The sequence below is a fragment of the Muntiacus reevesi genome, chromosome 2 (genome assembly GCF_963930625.1).
Source record: "Muntiacus reevesi chromosome 2, mMunRee1.1, whole genome shotgun sequence".
Taxonomy (NCBI): Eukaryota; Metazoa; Chordata; class Mammalia; order Artiodactyla; family Cervidae; genus Muntiacus; species Muntiacus reevesi.
The window spans coordinates 64,223,525-64,241,870 of NC_089250.1; the positions used below are offsets into that span (position 1 = coordinate 64,223,525).

At 37.5% G+C, this 18,346-nt stretch overlaps 2 protein-coding genes across 7 annotated transcripts in view; one reads left to right on the forward strand and one right to left on the reverse strand.

The window, feature by feature from the left end:
• The window catches only part of TLDC2 (TBC/LysM-associated domain containing 2), a 59,688-nt gene that overhangs the window by 20,192 nt on the left and 21,150 nt on the right, over positions 1–18,346 (forward strand). Inside the window, exons 7-8 of one of the 5 annotated variants that reach the window (XR_010661479.1) lie at positions 4,085–4,209; positions 6,483–6,602. The exons of 1 other annotated variant lie outside the window; for it this stretch is intronic. Coding sequence is in view for 2 of the 4 variants with exons in the window: in XM_065921958.1 (XP_065778030.1) it covers positions 4,085–4,145 (61 nt within the window). In the remaining 2 variants the exon portion in view is untranslated. Of the gene's footprint in view, positions 1–4,038; positions 4,061–4,084; positions 4,713–6,482; positions 6,603–18,346 lie in introns of those variants that run through there. 3 more of the 5 variants (XR_010661478.1, XM_065921958.1, XM_065921961.1) reach the window with 3 other exon arrangements.
• Positions 1–18,346, reverse strand: part of SAMHD1 (SAM and HD domain containing deoxynucleoside triphosphate triphosphohydrolase 1) — a 65,084-nt gene that overhangs the window by 17,063 nt on the left and 29,675 nt on the right. For both annotated transcript variants that reach the window (XM_065921953.1, XM_065921952.1), the window contains exons 7-13: positions 15,867–16,025; positions 14,702–14,802; positions 14,227–14,335; positions 13,323–13,414; positions 11,624–11,739; positions 5,605–5,741; positions 4,735–4,830 (exon numbers count right to left, since the gene is read on the reverse strand). In XM_065921953.1, coding sequence (XP_065778025.1) covers positions 4,735–4,830; positions 5,605–5,741; positions 11,624–11,739; positions 13,323–13,414; positions 14,227–14,335; positions 14,702–14,802; positions 15,867–16,025 — 810 coding nt within the window. The remainder of the gene's footprint in view (positions 1–4,734; positions 4,831–5,604; positions 5,742–11,623; positions 11,740–13,322; positions 13,415–14,226; positions 14,336–14,701; positions 14,803–15,866; positions 16,026–18,346) is intronic.

Below are 18,346 nucleotides of genomic sequence, written 5' to 3' on the forward strand. Positions count from 1 at the left end.
ACAATAAAATGATTGGCAATAAAACGAGTAGAGCTGTATATGATGGTGGCAGAAAAGCGGTTCAGAAATAGACGAAAATGGATTTCTCTAATGGTCCACTGGTTAAGGCTCCATACTTCCATTGCAGGGGCACAGGTTTGGTCCCTGGTGGGGGAAGTAAGATCCCGCATGCCACGTGGCATGGTTTAAAACAAACAACAATGAAACAAAAAAGAAGAGAAATAAAAGAGAGAAGACAAGTCTTAGAAGTTTGGTTGTTAAGAGAGGCAAGAGGGGAGACTATGGAGTGGACTGTGGTACCCAGGAAAGGTAAGGGGACAAGCAGGAAGAAAGGAAGGAGACAATAAACTGGAGTTCCCAATGAGCTAGGAACAAGAAAGTAAGGAAGAAAGGGGTTTGTGGACAGAGATGGGATGCTTAAATTAGTGAATTTTAGAGGAAGGGCATTTTTCAATGTCAACAAGGTTCAGAGTGCATAATGTGCTGAGTGTGCTGGCTGAGGTGGAGGGGATAAGGTCATTGAGGACAAGGATAAGGAGATCAGAGCTGGCATTATGGGACTATGAAGCCACTAAAGACGATGGCAGGAACTAGAGTGAGTGGAAGGCTCTATACCATGCCAAAATCTTCAACCAAGAGGACAGGAGCTGGTTTAAGGATGGCAGTCTCAGAGGAATGGGGATATTGCATGGGGTCTGGAGATGGTAGTAGGGGACAAAAGGACTGATGACCAGGAAGATCTCCTGACCCTGAAAAATGTGCTTTTCCTGAAAGAGCTGCAGGGGAATAAGGTTCTCAGGGGATAGCAGGTTACATGCAACAAAGGCAAAGAGATAGTGAAGAGGCTGAAGACATAGGTGCATTAATTATGGAATGGAAATTCCTAAGGGCTTCATGGACAGGTTCCGGACAAGGGAAGAGACTAGAAATGAAATAACAGGAAGAAATAGAGTAATGTGGTGAGGATAGTGCAAAAAAAAAAAAAAAAAAAAGAACAGATGATAAGAGGGACTTATCCTGTGAGTGGTGACAGAAGAAAACCAGTATATGAGCTTTGGTGGCGATGCTCCCTGTGAGAACTGTGGACATCTGAGATTCAGCCGTGGTCCAGAAGTGAGCCCGGCGTCGGCAGTACCTGGCTGGCCCTCCTGTTCTGTGGGGTCCACGGGCTCTGAGAGCTGCGTCCCTCTGATGTGAGGGAGAACTGCTTAGCCCTCTCCATGACCCAGGGGCTGGTGCTGTCACAGGCCTCCGTGTAGTGCCATGTGCGAGAGACCTGATACGGCCTTGACATTTTTACCCATCGTGATAAGGCATGAATACTAATCAAATTTTCATCAGTTTTACAAGTGCTCCTAGCTCTTAGGTATTTACTTCCTTGGCTTTAAAATTGGAATAAAAGGTAATCCTCATTTTCTCTACAGTGTACTGTAAATTCCTCCTTTAAGCAGATTTGAGGAAATCTGCAGTTATTCTTCCGGAGGGGAATGTTGTAATAGTTGGAGATCGCATCCTTAAAGGGCTCTCGGGCTCGGCAGGTGCGGCCTGTGGGCTCTAAAGTGTGGGCTCCGTAGCTGTGGCGCACAGGCTTAGCTGCCCTGTGGCATGTGGACTCTTCCTGGAGCAGAGATCAAACCAGTGTCCGCTGCACTGGCAGGAAATTCTTAACCACTGGAGCACCTAGGAAGTCCCAGAGATCCCATTTTTAACCAAGGACTCAAGAGTAAAAAGTAGCTACAGACCAACAACTACATATTTTTAATTCTAACTAGTAAATTATGTCTTACAGCCCATTAGATAACCATAAAATTACTAGTCGCAGTCTTAAAAGGAGTCACGCATAGTAAAATAGATCACATAAATTTATCACACCGTAAAACTAGAAGTGGAATTCGAACACATGATAAGACATGTAGCTAGCAATTTTACTTGCTTTCTCAGAATATAGAAGGGCTCTCTACCCATCTTAAAATGGATAGTTATTTTTTCTGATTATAAAACTCTTATACCACACTCACTATAAGAAAGTGTCACCTGCAATTCTACCACCCAGATAGAAATAATGTTAATATATTCATGATTTTTCAGTGTGTTCACTGTATACACACGTGTACATAAATTTAAAGATGCAAAAATAAAATAATTCTGTATGTACTTTTTGCATTTATTATAAACATCTTTCCATGTTAAAAACAACTTTTAATGCTTGCATTATTCCACTGACATATACACTTTCCCTCAAATTTCACACTATAATAATGCCACAATAAATATATTTGTGTTTTTGTGCAAAACTGATTATCTCCTTAGGACAAACCTCCAGACTGAAATTGCCAGGTCAGTTAAAACTGACCCAAGTTTGATCTCTTGTGTCAATTTATACTTCCATTACCACGTATTTTTATTATCACAAAATCTTAAAAAAATTTTTTTATCTTATATATCTGAGAATCAAAAAACTCATTGCATCAATTTGCCTACAGGTTAATAAGAAAGTTAAACTTCTTTTCATGTCTACTGGCCATGTGTATGTCATCTTCAATGCATGAGGCCACCTGGATGGAGATGAACTGGGAAGTGGGGGATTACTAGGAGCAATGCTCTGCCCTGAGGGCAAGGACAGACATGTGCAAACCCAGGGGTAACATTTCGGAGAGGGAAGTCTTTCAGAGCCTCAGGAAGTCAGGATGTGAGATCCCTTTATTCTGATGGAACTTCATCTAATGAAACAGGAACCTGCAGCCTGATCTGCTGATCTAAGGCACTTGAATATACAGCCAAGGAAATAGAAAGGGGGTTCAAGGGCAAAGAATGGTTATAGAAAGATTGCCCTTCACTCAAAGATGCGTCAGCAAGAAGAATTGAGAGGCTTATGGAAGAAGTACACAGGGAAGACTGTCCTGAGATTTCAGGAGTAGAACTCTGAAAAGAATTTCTTATGAGAGAACAGAAGAAAATGTTAGAAAGTCATTCGGCATTCTCATAGAATATAAGACACTACATTCTCTATGAAAATAGGAGTCAAAAAGTCTTAACTTTTTCCTTTGTGTGTGTGTGCTATTAAAAAAAAACTATTGGTATGTATTACTTTTTTTTTTTTTACATACCTTGGCCTAGTGGTTTTCCCTACTTTATTCAGTTGAAATCTGAATTTTGCAATAAGTGCATGATCTGAGCCACAGTCAGCTCCTGGTCTTGTTTTTGCTGATCGTATAGAGCTTCTCCATCTTCGGCTGCAAAGAGTATAATCAATCTGATCTGGGTATTGACCGTCTGGTAATGTTCATGTGTAGAGTCATCTCTTATGTTATTGGTAGAGGGTGTTTGCTATGACCGGTGTGTTCTCTTGGCAAAACTCTGTTAGCCTTTGCCCTGCTTCATTTTGTACTCCAAAACCAAACTGCCTATTACCCCAGGTATCTTCCTATTTTTGCATTCCAGTCCCCTATGATGAAAAGGACATCTTTTTCTGGTGTTAGTTCTAGAAGGTCTTGTAGATCTTCATAGAACTGTTCAAATTCAGCTTCTTTGGCATTAATGGTTGGGGCATTACTGTAAAACTGAATGGTTTGCCTTGGAAACAAACTGAGATCATTCTGTTGTTTTTGAGATTGCACCCAAGTACTGCTTTTCGAACTCTTTTGTTGACTATGAGGACTACTCCATTTCTTCTAAGGGATTCTTGCCCACAGTAGTAGATATAATGGTCCTCTGAATTAAATTCATCCATTTTAGTCCACTGATTTCTAAAATGCCGATGTTCACTCTTGTCATCTCCTGTTTGACCACTTTCGATTTGCTTTGATTCATGGACCTAACATTCCACGTTCCTATGCAATATTGTTCTTTACAGCATCAGGCTTTACTTTCACCACCAGACACATCCATAACTGGGCGTTGTTTCCACTTTGACTAAGCCTCTTATTCCTTCTGAAGTTATATCTCTACTCTTCCCCAGTAGCATATTGGGCACCTACCAACCTGGGGAGTTCAATTTTCAGTGTCATATCTTTTTGCCTTTTCATACTGTTCATACAGTTCTTAAGGCAAGAATGCTGAAGTGGTTTGCCATTCCGTTCTCCAGTGGACCCCCTGATGTGAAGAGCCCACTCATTAGAAAAGGCCCTGATGCTGGGAAAGACTGAAGGCAGGAGGAGAAGGGGACAACAGAAGACAAGATGGTTGGATTGCATCACCAACTCAATGGACGTGAGTTTGAGCAAGCCCTGGGAGATAGGGAAGGACGGGGAAGCCTGGCATGCTGCAGTTCATGGGGTCACGACTGAGCAACTGAACAACAACAATTACTTTTTTGATCAAGAAAACATTCAAAAATCACTATATACAATGGTCTATTAATAACATGACCACAATTACATAAAAATATTGACAATATTGACATAAAAATATGTCAAAGAAAATTTTGTTCATTGCTGTTTAGTCCCCCAGTTGTGCCTGACTCTTTTGCGACCCCATGGACTGTTAGCCCAGCCTGCCAGACCCCTCTGTCCACGGAATTCCCAGGCAAGAATACTGGAGTTGGCTGTCATTTTAAAAATCTGCCTAATGTTAGTTTCTTCTGTGATATCATAGGTGATTCTCTTCTATCCATCTTTTTTCTGTATTTTCCAGATTTTCTATAATGACCAGGTACTACTGTTATAACAGGGGTGGTAGTGATGCTTTACCTTAAATAAATTCTTTTCGTAGCATGTTATTGAGCTAACTACTTACATCCACTATCAAGTCTTCAGCCTTCAGTTCAGCTTCTAGCTGTACATCACTAGGTTTAGCACTGGCGACCTCTTTCGGAAGGTGTTTGTAGTCTTCCTGGAAAAGACAAGGCTCCTCATGTTAGAACTCAGTTGACAGTGTTTGTGCCACGAACAGGGTTCTTCTCTAAAAATGGCACTTTACCAAGAAACGTAGATAGAGATTTCCCTAACAAATTATACCCATGCTACCTTTTAATCAAATCACAATAGTGTGATTTTCATAACAGAATTTCACATTGAAAGAAATGAGGCATTAACCTATTAGTAAAACAAGAACAAGTAAAATGTGACCTAAGGAAGTATTGTGAAGCAGGGTGTGGTTATCAGTATAGCTTGTGTTACAGGTTTTTTGACAAAGATAAGACCCTTCAACAAGCAGGAGAGAGAACTAATGACTGAACTAACGAAGGCAGGCAAGCACTGTCTGGGAGAAAGTGATAAACTGTGAAAGAAGGAAGTAGTTAAAAAGCAGGTCCTTAAACTCTCAAAGAAGCTCATGCAGAGGCCTTATTATGAGGCCCCTTTTCCATTACATTCATTTTCTGGTCTTTGGATCTAGTCAAAATTTGAGGCCCCTTCTCACTTCTGAGTTGAGAAAGTAAAGGTTTGGAATAAATAAGGCTTGACTTTGAATCCTAGCTCACTTAGTGTGCTTCTGTAGGCAAGTTATTTAATCTTTCCCAAGCTTCAGTCTGTCTGCAAGATAGGTCTCAAGAGACTGATGTGAAGATTCAATGAGAACATATTAATATAAAGGGCTTAGAATACAGCTGTGGTATTGTGATGGGAATGGTTTCCTGTTGTGGGGACAGAGGACTTTTCAACTTACCTTTTGAATTCTTTGTTTCTTGGGCTGAGTCTCACCCACATACTTGTATAGATTACGGGATTCAATTTTCTTTAAAATTGTTCGTGCAGCATCCAATCTGGGATCAGTGGAGTGTAAGATCTCCAGAAAAATGTTATCTGCCAATTTGATGAAATTTCAGTTATATTAAAATAAAAAATAAAAAATAAACAAAAAAACCAAAAAAAAACCCCCAAGATTTAAAGAGACTCATACATTGCTGTACTTCTGCAATGATTTCAAGCAGAGGTTTACAAATGTAGATACACTATGATTATAAAGATGTGAAAAAACTTTTGTAAAAAGTGCCCCAATCAGTGTCTTGGATTTGTTTCAGGATAACCTAATGAGTGGGAAAGGGGAGAGATGAGATAAGACTGCACGGAGATGATGACTTGAGACAGAGTTTGGGGTACAAAAGGGTATATTAGTTTATTGCTTTTTTCTTTTTTTTTAAAAGAGAATGAAACTTAAAGAATTACAAAATTATGTCTGAGATCTGCTTCAAAATGGCCCAGGGTCTGATGGGGTGAAGGGATGAAATAAAACTGTCATGCTAATTATTGCAGCTGAATCATGAAGCTAAGTGATGTAAATTTCCTTAATAAAAAGTTTTTAAGGGAGTTCCCTGAAGGTACAGTAGTTAGGACTCAGTACTTTCACTGCTGGGGCTTGGGTAGGGGGACTAAGATCCTGCAAAGAAAGGCACAGTCAAAAAAAAAAAGTTTTTAAAGGTTTCATTCCATGATGATAGAAGGCAGCTTAATTTCCTTCTTTCCTTTTTCTTCAAACTTTTTATTTCAGAAATTTCAAAATAAAATACGCTTCACCAAAATTTATAAACTGTTTTGTTTTGACAGATGCAAACGCTCTCTGTATGTGTGCACATATAAATTTTTGAGGAAACATTTGAAACTTACAGACATCAAGACCCTTGACTCCTAAATATTTAAGCATATACCTCCCAAGAACAAGAACATTCTCTAACTTAATCACAATCATGTCAAGAAATTTAACAATGATATAAAGATATCTAACATACAATCTGTACTTGAATTTGTTTAATTGTTGCAATAATGCAATTTACAAATTTTTGTTGCTGGATGGAGATACCAATCAAGGATTACGGATGACATTAGTTGTTGTTTTCTAGGCTCCTCCCATCTAGAACTAGGTAATTCCAACTTCTTTCATGATGTTGACAATTTAGAAAAGTTCACGTAGTCATTTTGTAAAATGTCCAGACTGAACTTGTTTGCTGTTTCTTCACCACTACATTCAAGGAAAACACTTAGGAAGAACATTATACAAGCGTTATAACATCTAAGAGCACTACAAGAGCTTGGCTCAGTGCATCACATCATGTGTCACATAATTGGCTTTGTTAACAAGTTCCAAAAGTTGGTTAGGGCAATAATCCCCAGGTTTTTCTCTGTTATAAATGAATCTTTCTGCAAGGTGATATTTTCAGAGGCTCTGATTATCCCAGTAAGTTTTCAACCAATGGTTTAGCATTCATTCATTATCCTTGATTGAATCAACCATTGCATTTTGCAAAGTGAATTTTATTAAAATGCCCTTTCTTGGCAAAATATTAGCAGCCTATGTCATTCATGTCACCTACATGTATATGTATGTTCTTCCCTCTTAATCCATGGTTAACAGATTCCTTACCCTCTCAGTAATGTTTTTAAAAAACATTTTAAAAAAACATGTTCATTTTATTTATTTTTCACTGTGCTGGGTCTTTTTTGCTGTGCACGGGCTTTCTCTAGTTGCGGCGAGTAGGGGATACTCTCTAGCTGTGGTGTTCGGGCTTCTCCTGTGGTGGCTTCTCTTGTTGCAGAGCAAGGGCTCTAACGCCCATGGGCTTCAATAGCTGTGGCGCATGGACTTAGTTGCCCCACAGCACGGAGAATCCTGCCGGACCAGGTATGGAACCTGTGGCCCCTACACTGGCAGGAGGATTCTTAACCACTGAACCACCAGGGAAGTCTGGTTTTCATTATTTCTTTACATATTATACTCAGTTTGAAAAACAAAACAATTTTAATATAATAAGACCACACTTTTCTAACCCATGCTTTAATCTACCCTATTCCCAGCTAAATTAGGGAAATGCTTTCCCCCATGACAGAATCTCACTTCCTGAATGCCTATCTAATTTCTGAGGTTCATCTCAAAAAGTGCCTTATTATGAAACCTTCCCCAGTGCATCCAAATCAGAGATGTAATTCCTTCTTCCTTCGAACCTCAAAGAATCTGACTGATACTCTTCTTATGCCTTTCATCTTCTTCTACCAGGTACAGGTTTTGGGGTGGACTGAAGTTTTCATTGGCTGAGTGGACAGAAGAGGGATTAACGGGTCACAGGATACATATATGTTTAAAAGAAAATGCTCAAAAAAAAAAGAAAATGCTCAACTTTTTCCAAGTGGCTGTACCATCCACATTCCCATTGGCCATGTATGAGAGTTCTATTTGTTCCACATACATGTTTTCAGAAAGTAGTCATGTACAAAAGTAAAGGGAAGCTGCTTGTCTATTAAACTTAATGATTAAAGTATCACTTAAAAGAGTGTAAACAACATTCAACGTGGGAGTCAGAAGACTTGATTTGAGCTCAAGTTTGCCATTTATTAGGATAAGTTGCTTTCCTTCATTTGGCCTTAGTTTCCTCATCTGAGGAGCTTTAAGTAGATAATCTCTAAGGTTCTTTTGAATTTAACATTCTAAGGCCCCAATTTAATTAAGGGATTTGAGGGTAAGGTCTTGCAAGGGGAGGAAAGGAAGGGATAAGGTCCATCTATTGCTTAGGAATATTGCAGAATAAAGACCAAGGTAAGAAAATGACTACCTAAGACAGTGGTCGTAACATTTGCAATGCTTACGATAGTTGCATCCAGATAAGCTGAAACATCCATCAGAAATAGGAATTTAGGAAGCAGAGAGAACAGAATAAGAAACAGTGGCATATTCATACAATGGACTACTACTCAGCAATAAAAGGGAATGAATTACTGATACATGCAGTCTGGATAAATCTCAATGCTAAGTGAAAGAAGCCTTACACAGAAGAATATATACTGTATGATTCCACTGATATAAAACTCTAGGACAGGTAATAGTGGTTGCTTCTAGAGATGAGGTGGGAACAGGTATTGACTGGGATGGAGCATAAAGGAACTTTCTAAGGAGAAGATAATGTTCTGTGTCCTGCATTTGTCCAGCAAATGTTAACCTTACAATTTTTATAAACATACTAATTGCATGTAATTTTGCATAAAAAGAAAAAAATCTATAACAGTTACTGAACTTTAGTTAATCTGCATGCTGCAAGAATGAGGGTATACTGATGTCTGAAATTTACTTTCAAATATATCAAGCTTTAGATAGATTAATAAATGGATAGAGGGATGGTAAGGAATAAATATATGATAAAGCAAGTCTGGTAAATGGTAGAATTTAGGTTCTATTTATAGGTTTTAACTGTAAAATTCTTTTAACATTGCTGTATATTTTCAACACTTGTCCCTAAAACATGAAAAAAAATTCTAAAAAATTTAAAAATAAGAAGATTTTCAAAATAAAGATGAGTTGCTTTTAGAATTGCAACAAAAGAAAGGAAGGCTCACATGATCCTATTCCTTCAAGGTTGTGTTGTTATTAAGGACAATAAGGATCATATGACTGCTCAAAATAACACGCAAGAAAAGTAAGATGATTCCTGGCTCAAATGACTAAAGTGGAAAGGCAGTATGCTTATTCTCCTATATTCTGACAGTTAAAGCATAAAAATGTGACCTAATTTCTTTTTTGGGATTTTTGGCATTGTGACAGTATCCAAGCAAGTGATCAGTGAATTCATCTCACTGAACAGGGTAAAAGCCAGTTTCAGTGTTCTAGTCACCGTGTTCATGGTGAGCAAGAGCTACATACAGTCACGTGCAGTTATGACCTCATTAAGATGTACAATATTTGACAGTTTGTCAGTTGACCCAAAAGTGTATAAAATCCAAAATTCATTTTTGTTTTAAACTGAAAAGATAATTTAAATGTAACATACTGTTATAGGATAAATGGTTAGGATTGGTCTCTCAGGAAGACTGAAGATGATTTTTAAAAATACAGCATCATTTGCTTCAATATGAGAAAAGTTTAAAAATAACTATCTGCAGGTTGCTTAAATTCTCTTATAATCTTTTTTCCATTTCCAGCCACATAGCAATGGAAAACTAGTGTACCTACTAAGGTATTATTAAAACAAAACACAGAAACAATTCAAATACATTATCCCCTATAAGTAACTTTGTCATCAATCCAACCCAGATGAATTAACAAGAAAAAAGTAAACTCACTTGTCACATTATAAACTGTAAATATTGATGGACACAGTATTCTCAGTGTACAGACATTTGATACACAGAATCACCATTTCACTTCTAACCTGTAGTTTAGGTATGATTGGAAAGTACCCAAAAAGTTACAAGTGTAATGGGGACTCTATTAATTGCCTGAAGGTCAAAGTGTTAGTTGCTCAGTGATGTCTGACTCCTCTCCATCCCATAGACTGTAGCCCACTAGGCTCCTCTGTCCATGGAATTCTCCAGGCAAGAATACTGGAGTGGGTAGCCATTCCCTTCTTGAGGGTATCTTCCCAACCTAGGGATTGAACCCAGGTCTCCTGCATTGCAGGCAGATTCTTTACCATCTGAGCCACCAAGGAAGCCCATATAACTGCCTACACCATGTATAAAAGAAATTTAGCAGTGATGGAACAGGAAGCTGATCTTGGTTGTGTGTGAGGCCACTCAGCTTCTGCCATTCTCTCATTTCAGAAACTCCAGCCTTCTCACTGATTCTATCACTTTGTTTTTAGTTAAGCAGAGTCAGTTTCAGGACGTGCAACTAAGAACTCTTAACTGGTATATACTGTTTGGTTTTTATCTTTTGCTTTACTGATCTTACCCACATTAAAGAATCAGTTGTGACACCTCACCCCTCTTTCTTCCCACCCTAAGTTGCAGAGTTTGTTTCTGCCGAACTGCACAGAAATGTCTTTGGCATCCTGTTTTGCAATGAAAATTATGTTAAATGGGCAAGTCAGCTTTTTGGTACTGGTCTGGTATTATGAAGGTGTAATTATGTATTATAAAAGTGTAAGTTGCTCAGTCATGTCCCACTCTGCGTCCCCATGGACTATACAGACCACGGAATTCTGCAGGCCAGAATACAGGAGTGGGTAGCTGGTCCCTTCTTCAGGGGATCTTCCCAACCCAGGGATCAAACCCAGATCTCCCACATTGCAGGAGGATTCTTTACCAGCTGAGCCACCAGGGAAGCCCAATTGTATTAGAAGTTAAAAATAATTAATATTGAGCACTTAGGCTACCCTGGTAGCTCAGCTGGTAAAGAATCCACCTGCAATGCAGGAGACCCCAGTTAGACTCCTGGGTCAGGAAGATCCCTTGGAGAAGGCATAGGCTACCCCCTCCAGTATTCTTGGACTTCCCTGGTGGATCAGTCAGTAAAGAATCTGCCTGGAATATCGGAGACCTGGGTTTAATCCCTGGGTTGGGAAGAGCCTCTGGAGGAGGGCATGGCAACCCACTCTAGTATTCCTGCCTGGAGAATCGCCGTGGACAGAGGAACCTGGCAGGCTACAGTCCATGGGGCCACAAAGAGTCCGACAAGACTGAGCAACTAAGCACAGCACAGCACTTGTGTGCCAAGTACTGTTCCAAGTGCTATGTGCTTCAGTGTAGCGTCCTAACTAAACCACACGCTCAGTATCATTACTCCCACTCTACAGATGAGGAAACAAGGTTCAGAGAGGTTAAATCACTTTATCAAGGTTACCTTGTGAGTGCAAAGCAGAGATGAAACTCAAATCCAGTAGTATACAATACATTGGAATGTTTGGAAAATAACCCATCTGCAATCCAGGGAAAGTTTACATGGTTTCTGAGATGGACCATCTATGTTACCTTCTACTTCTTACCTGTCAGCTTAGTGAAGGCTTCCATGTCATCAATTGCTGTAGAAATGCAATACTTTTCTCCTCCAGAACCTATTATCTCTATGTAAGGATCTGCTTTGAGGAAGGCATCTGTAATCCTAAAGATCATTTTATAAACATTTATGTTTATGAGTAAATCTGAATATTTGCTTTATGCTTTGTATAAAATTTAGGAAACCTCTCTACTTTTAAGAAACAAAATCTTATATAAAAAAATTTAAAAAAAAGGAAACAAAATCTTGAGACACAATGTTCTAAAGGCAATTGCTTCTCAGACTCATGGAGAACAAACTAGTGGTGATCAGTAGGCAGAGGGAAGGGGGGCAGGTGAGGAAGTAAGAGGTATAAACTACTAGGTATAAAATAAGCTACAAAGATACACCATACAATGGGGAATGTAGTCAATATTTTATAATAGCTATAATGGAATATAATCTTTAAAAACTGTGAATCACTATATTGTACACCTGCAACTTACAATTAAAAAAAAAAGACAATTGCATCTCAACCATGCTAAGTAAGTCCACAATGATTTGTGGACTATCATATTTACTGTGCTCTAGGCATTACTACAAAGCTTTAGATACATCATTTATTTAATCTTTCTATCAGTAACACAGGTGTAATCAGCCTCAATTATATAGACATAGAAATTAAGTAATTTTCATTTAGTCAAGTTAGGAAGAAGTAGTACCAGACTTTGTTCCTAGATCTGAGTCTCTGCATTGAAAACAAACAAACCAAAAAAACCTCTTACCAAAATAACAGTTATACAAATAGGAGAAAGGATTCAAACTAGTCCGTTCATGACAAAAGGTGAAGAAAAAAGTAGAAAAGTAAATTTTCTTAACACAAATGTAAACATGAAAAACAGTAAAAGCTTAAAAGAGATCCATTTAAAACTATTTTAGGGTCACAGAAGTAACTTGACTCATACCCCACTTTTGGAAATTCCTCACAGGGTCTCTGAGTCACTTAGAGACCTGGTTGTACTTTTCTGCTTTGGTTCTGACTGGATCAGGGAGAAGTAAAATTCCTGTAGTGGTGGTTTAGTCACTCAGCTGTGTCTGACTCTTGCAACCCCAGGGACTGTTGCCTGCCAGGCTCCTCTGTCCATGGGATTCTCCAGGCAAGAATACTGGAGTGGGTTGCCATTTCCTTCTCTAGAGGATCTTCCTGACACAGGAACTGAATGTGGATATCCTGCATTGCAGGCAGATTCTTCACTGACTGAGCTACAAGGAAAGCCCAAAATTCCTGTAGGTTTTATTGTTTTCTACAAATGCTGATAATTGACAGGGTAGGGAGAGACATTAATCTTCAAAATTCAATTTTGTCATTAATTTCAGAGCGTCAATTATCCACATCTCATTTCTCACCTTGATGATTAATATCTGGTACCTAAGTGACTACCTGTGTGTAGATTTAAGCCATCCTAGGGTGTCCCCTTCCTGCCTAGCCTAAACCCCCTCTTCTGCTTGAGTCTGTCCTCTTTAACATTCACCTCCTCACCTCTAAATTCATTTTATGCTAGTTTTTGTTTTGCTTAAGGGAACCATTTTCGATTTGTTCACTTAAACTTTACTTGAATTTATTTAGAAATCTCAACTTGACCCAAGTATGCTACTCTAGTAAAACATCATAAAAAATTTTATAGGGAAATAACAATCAAATTTCTTACATTGTATCAATGATGTTGCCAACTTTGTGTTGATAAGCTCTGCGGTGCAAACAGTTGCGTGTATAGAACATGTCATACAAGTTTCCAACCTCCTGCAGAAAGAGGTGAAACAAACATTAAGGTGAGATCAGATTAGGTTCCCTTGTTAGTAGACAAGCATATAAGTCAAGAAAAAGGGATGGTGGCATAAAAGAAGACTGGACACAGGTAAAATTCATCAAACCCCCTGAGACTCCCAAGAAAGAGCAAGGAAGACTCATAATACTACTAATCTGCAACTTTTATTCTTAGTAAACCAAAATCTACTGAGCATCGTAACTCTGTGATGCAGTCTGTTTTAGGCATCTTAAATATATTTTTTAAATTTCCCAATAATTCTAGAAATTAGGTATTATTATTCTTCTAGTCTTCATTCTCAAAAGAAAGACTTTGTATAGTATAGTACTGATATATTCTTTAGTAATATGACTAAACTAGCAGGGAACTAATGATTATAGGATTATAACTACCATGAAACACACAATATAGTGATTAAGGACAAGACTCAAGCCAAACTTCCTGGAATGAAACTCCAGTTCTGCCATTAACTGTATGCCTTCTTTGTGCTTCAATTTGCTTATCTGTTAAATGGGAAAATAATAGTATCAGTCTTACATGATTGTGAAGATTGGGTTAATCCTCTAAACCATTTAAAACAGTGCTGAGAACAAGACTCAGTAAATGTCTACTGTAGACAATAGACCATACAGAAGTGAAAAGAGCTTTAAAATACTTACAAACGCTAAGCATGAAGTAAAGAGATAGACAATTTACCAGGTAGTGATTTTTCCAAATTATTGAAAGGCTATTTCTAGACTTCAGGCTAAGAATCACACCTTCCTTGTTGTCCTCTGACATAGCTTACCTTTTCTCTAGTACAAATATGCTTCATATTATCTACTTCACAGACACGGGCAAACTTAATAAAGCGCTTGTAATCAAAGTTATTTTGGATTCCAAGATGATGGCAGTCCCTGGAGAGATTCCCAAGCAGAGAGATGAAATTTTTCAGCAAATGAAACCTACTAAAGTTATATACGGGTTTTATTTTGCTTGCTTATTTACTTCAATAAAAATTGTATCTATTTTATGTATACAAGATTTTTTTCCCCCTTCCTCCTCCAGCTTTATTGGATAGTTTAAAATTACATTTCTATTTTCTAGGACTTCAGTTGCTTTTTCCATCTGACTTTTAAAAACTGATTACAGCAAATGAAACACAGTTGTCTAAGTGATATAGTATACAAAAATAACATCTTGATTTCTGTAAAAATGCACTTCTCTGCAATTTAAAGTATACAAGATTTTTAATCAATTTTTCTGAACTGTTCAGTGCATACCTGGCAAAATAATCCCATTTGTCCACATCAATGCCATTTCTTTTATTGGCCACTATCTCATAAAGGAAGCTTTTTTCTTTAGGACGCCCTTTATAAAGCCACTGGAAGAGAAGAAAACCCACTGAAAGTTATAGAACAGGAGATAAATCTATTTATAAGCAAAGCAAGTATATTAACCTGAAAATTATAAACAGATATTTGAATGGGAAGGTTAGGTAAGTGAGAAGGTTCTACTCTTTTATCCTTCACTTAATTCCCAAATTAGTAGAAAAGGGAAAGAAATGCTAGAAATGCTAAAGTGTGATATCCTGTTAATACTAAACCTAGTGCTTTTGGAAGGATCCTAAGTCTATTTCACTTAGATAACCAACAGGCTTTCTTGTTTTCTTGGTTTAAAAGATTTTAAAAAATATTAAGATCTATTTATAAACTAGGAAGAATGTTCCTTATATTCAAATGCTTAAATTCAGGAGTGAAAATTCTTGGAGCTCTGTTTTTTTTCTTTCTGGCTGCGCTGAGTGATCCTGGGGATCCTAGTTCCCCAACCAGGGATGGAATCTGGGCCCTCAGCAGTGAAAGCGCCAGAGTCCCAACCACTGGAGTGCCAAGGAATTCCTAGGAACTCTGTTTTTGGAAATAGGATATTTGCTATAAAATCCTCCTATTTATCTTATACCTTACAAGTAGATTTGTGTATTTTAAGGAAAAAAGACTAAAAAACACAAAGGGAAGTTCTTTTTCCTAATTAAAAGAAAAAAGATCAAAAAGGAAAAAAATCATACTTCCCTTTGAACTAATTCAACTTTTTTCTAGGTCTTCACATATCTAAATAATCCAAATGTTAATTTTAATAGATAAATAAGACACCTACTTCAGAACTAAGTTACTTTAGGCTTATATATAAAATTCTGCATACATATTCATTAAAAATATTAATATGTGTATTTTAATTGGGGGGATAACTTCTAAAGAACTCAGTTAAGAGCTGGAAGAACTATATAAGCCTTTTTTTTTCCAACTAAACAGAAGAAATGTATCACATATTTTATCATTTAGTCTCCTAAAATAGCAAAATGTTACCTCTTCAAATAAAGATCTGAAGGAACCAAGAAAAGACTTGATGAAAAGAACCAGTCAGTTCAAATCAGATTGTATACAAACTAACCTTTGAAGAATCTTTGATGGGTGATGCAGGTGGTCCTGTAATTTGTTCCTTGATAAACAAAATATCTTCTTCAGGGATGAGACCATAGTGTTTCATGACATCTTGTAGCCCGTTAGAATTGATGAGGTGCTCAAACATCATAACTGAGCCCTGTTCATGCTAGGAAAAGTCAGCAGTATGGTCTGTTACAGACTCTAGTCCATCAGGGACCCCTGATTATTCAAATTACTCTTGGCTCCCTGGTAATTCAGAGATAAAGTTCTAATGCATGTTAATGATCTATTTTTTCAACTACAGTCTTACAGATATTTTTAAAAATCTGTCAAATTTGTCTATATTTTACCAGTCTACAAAACTTTACAATCCAGGTGCATCATTATTTCTTAAATATATTTAATGAGATATAATCATTTATAATACATATGTATTTTAGAGCACAACTGAATATTACCAGATTATAAGGATAGAATACCTTTTTGTTTGTTTGTTTTTGGTGAGCTTCATGGTTTGCAGAATCTTAGTTATCTGACCAGAGATCAAACACAGGCCCTGGCAGTGCAAGTGCCAAGTCCTAATCACTGGACTGCCAGGAAATTCGCAGTAGAATACCATTTTAATGAATATTACTATAAAATTTAGTTCTATAGTATCGTCAGCTTTGGAATTTGTGAAGCTACAAGTTCTATTAGCATTTCCATCTAGTGGTGAAAAGGGGTAATTCCAGACTTGGAAGCAAAAAAAAAAAAAAAAAAGGTGGCGGGTATTCCAGAGATCTGAAGTCAAGATCTGGGCTGGAATCTCAAACTATAGACTCATTTTACTCATTGTCTCTGGTCACTCATTTGTAATTGTTATAACGATCAAATGGCCCCCCGGAGGGCCTTTGTTTTTCTAAGGACTGTAATAGGACAGATCTTTGCTAAGAACTGTCCTATCATAAAGTGAAGTTACTCAGTCGTGTCCGACTCTTTGCGACCCGTGAACTGTAGCCTACCAGGCTCCTCCGTCCATGGGACTCTCCAGGCAAGAATACTGGAGTGGGTTGCCATTTCCTTCTCCAGGGGATCTTCCTGACCCAGGGATCGAACCCAGGTCTCCCACATTGGAGGCAGATGCTTTAACCTCTGAGCCACCAGGGAAGACATATCATCATAGTTCTTAGCAAAAACAAACTCAAGAAAGATGAAAACACAACCCAGAATGGTCCTATATATATTTTTTATTTTTAACTGAATCAAGGTACATACTAATTATATAGAGGAAAAAGAGTAAGTTCTAGTGGGGAAATTTGGCAGTCATTGCCTTAATCAAGTGATTTCAGTTAATACTACCAGCAATGGCTTTAGACTTCATGTGCCTCTGATGGAACACACTAAGGTCACTATGTGGCATTTTGCCAAAAATAGATAGTCTGACAGTATGAGAAAACCGAAAACCAAAACTCAAATTGAGGAACATTCCACAAAATAATTTGCTTGTATACTTCAAAAGATGACAAGGCCTTGAAAGACAGGATTGAAGATTTGTTGTAGATCAAAAGAAACTTAATAAGAAATGACAACTAAGTGTAACGTATGGATGATTCAGGACCAAAAAAGGTTTTCTTCCCGCTTTTCTATGGATAGCTGATGAAATCTGAAAGTCTGTAAGTTAGATAATAGTATTGTATCAATATTAATTTCCTGATTTTGATAAATGTACTGAGGTTATGTAAGAGAATGTTCTTATTTTTAGGAAATACTCACTGATGAATATAGGATTAAAGGAGCATTCCTACAATATACTTTAAAATGGATCAGAAAAAAATTTATACACACAGAAAACTTTAAGTTTCACAAAGATAGCACAGACAATAATGACTAAAATTATATGCAACTTAGGAGTAAACACAACAAAAGATGTATAAAATCTTTATGGAGAAAATTACAACATTTATAATAGAAGAACAAAAGGCCAAAGATACCTAATAAAAGAACAAGGTGTGGACAGCTGTCCTACCAACTATCAAGACTTCCTATAAAGTAGTGACAACTATGAATGTGTGGAATGGAATAGAATCCAGGAAGATTCATCATATACATAAAGTTCAAAAAATGTTGGGGTTGGTATTATAGAATCAGTGGGGACAATGTAGAGCATTTGAGTGCAGATCAGTGGGACAATTCAATAAATAATTATCTATATTAAAAAAGAAATCAGATTTCTACCATGCATATGCAGAGAAATAAGTTCCCATGAGGTAAGGACTTACAGGTGAAAGGCAAAATATTTAAAGAAAAAGACTTGGGAATGGCTAAGTAGATCCTATTTAAATTGACCCTGCTGGAAAACAACTATTAACTCTGGATAACTTCCTGACCAACCTAGACAGCATATTAAAAAGCAGACACATTACTTAGTCAACAAAGGTCCGTCCAGTCAAAGCTATAGTTTTTCCAGTAGTCATGTATGGATGTGAGAGTTTGTTAGGGGAACCACAC